The sequence below is a fragment of the Condylura cristata genome, unplaced genomic scaffold (assembly GCF_000260355.1).
Source record: "Condylura cristata isolate star-nosed mole 26May11 unplaced genomic scaffold, ConCri1.0 scaffold00013, whole genome shotgun sequence".
Lineage (NCBI taxonomy): Eukaryota > Metazoa > Chordata > Mammalia > Eulipotyphla > Talpidae > Condylura > Condylura cristata.
In genome coordinates this window covers 489,614-491,052 of record NW_004567114.1, presented here as the reverse complement: position 1 = coordinate 491,052, position 1,439 = coordinate 489,614, and the positions used below count along the sequence as shown (strand labels likewise).

Here is a 1,439-nt window from a genome sequence, read left to right as displayed (position 1 = left end):
TGTGGGGGCCGGGTCACATTGCCCGAGCCCGGGGAGCCGCCCTGGCTGGGCAGGGGCTCGCACCCCCTCCTGGCCCCGGATCTCAGAGCAGACCTGCCTGGTGGAAGGCGAGGGCCTGCGGGGTGCCCCAGGCCGGGCCGAGGCGCTGGGGCGTGGGTGGGAGGCTTGGGCTTGATGCCCCCCCCGCCCCCCCGCCCATCCCGCCTAGTGTCCCAACACCCGCAGCCCGCCCAACCGGTCTCCCGGCCTCACACCCTGCCGGGCCTGCGGAGCCGGGAGTGGCACCAAGGGGCCACCTGCCCCCACGGCTCCTTGGGGTGGGGGTGGGAGCAGGACCCGTGGGGCCTCCCCCTCCCCAGGCTCCCCTGAAGTGGGGTGGCCCCCAACAGCGGCACACCGACGTGTGGGCCACAGCGCCCGTCGTCGAGCCCCCAGCCTGGCCCCAGGGACCCTTGGGCCCCACCTACCTGCCCCCCACCCACTGACCCAGTTTCCCAGCCCCGGTGGGGGCCAGGCCGGCCAGCCCCGTGGGGACCGTCCTCGGGTCCCCGGCACGGGCCGCGGCGCCCCAAGAGGCCTCCGGTGCGGACGGGGTCTGCTCAGCCACGGGCTGACTGAGCCCCCACAGGCGCCCTCCCCTGCCCTGCGCTCCCACAGGTCCTGAGAGGGTGCCCAGGCCAGGCAGGGCAGGGTCCCCCGAGATCTGGGCCTGGGCGGCGGGACCCTGAGCGGGGCTGGGGCCTGTGGCCGCCCCCTCTCGTGGCAGGCATCAGGGCGTCATCAACCTGCTGCGGAAAGCGGGGGCCTGCCTGTCCCCCCAGGAGCTGGAGGATGCGGGGACAGAGCTGTGCAGGTGAGGGCTGGGGACCGGGTTCCCGAAGGGGGCAGGCCCAGGGCCGCCCTGGGCCCCCGCCCCCCAACACTGGGTGGCCCCCCTGGAGCACCCGTCGCAGAACCTGAGACTGAGCGCCCCGGCTCGGGCACCCATGTGGCTGAAACCGGAGTCCGGCGCCTCCTGCCCCTGCGCCGCACTCTGCGAGGCCCTGCGGGCTCAGCTGGGGACGGATGGGGGGGCGGGCGGGGCGCAGCCATCCCACAGCTCCGTCCACTTCCCAGGCTGGCGTCCAGGGCGGACCGAGAAGGCCTGAGGGCGTGGTGCCAGGCTGGGGCTGACCCGGCACTGCCCGGCTACGATGGGCGCAGCGCCCTGCACATTGTGAGTGCCGCCGCCTCCAGGAAGGCCCCCCGGTGGTTCCACAGGCTCCCCCACACCCCCAAACGCTGGCCCCTGCCCTCCTGGCCGACACAGCTGTGGGAGCCTGGTTGCGGGTCCTGTCCCTCTGTCCTCCCGGGGCCCGGGCTGTGGGTGGGGGTGCCCGGGTCGGTGGGGGCAGGCAGCGGCCGGGCCCCGCAGTGGCCTTCCTTGCACCCCCGCAGGC

At 75.6% G+C, this 1,439-nt stretch overlaps 1 protein-coding gene across 1 annotated transcript in view; it reads left to right on the top strand.

Moving 5' to 3' along the window:
* ASPG (asparaginase) overlaps window positions 1–1,439 on the top strand; it is a 20,028-nt gene that overhangs the window by 13,844 nt on the left and 4,745 nt on the right. Inside the window, exons 14-16 of the mRNA XM_012724361.1 lie at window positions 209–317; window positions 730–853; window positions 1,117–1,216. Coding sequence (XP_012579815.1) covers window positions 209–317; window positions 730–853; window positions 1,117–1,216 — 333 coding nt within the window. The remainder of the gene's footprint in view (window positions 1–208; window positions 318–729; window positions 854–1,116; window positions 1,217–1,439) is intronic.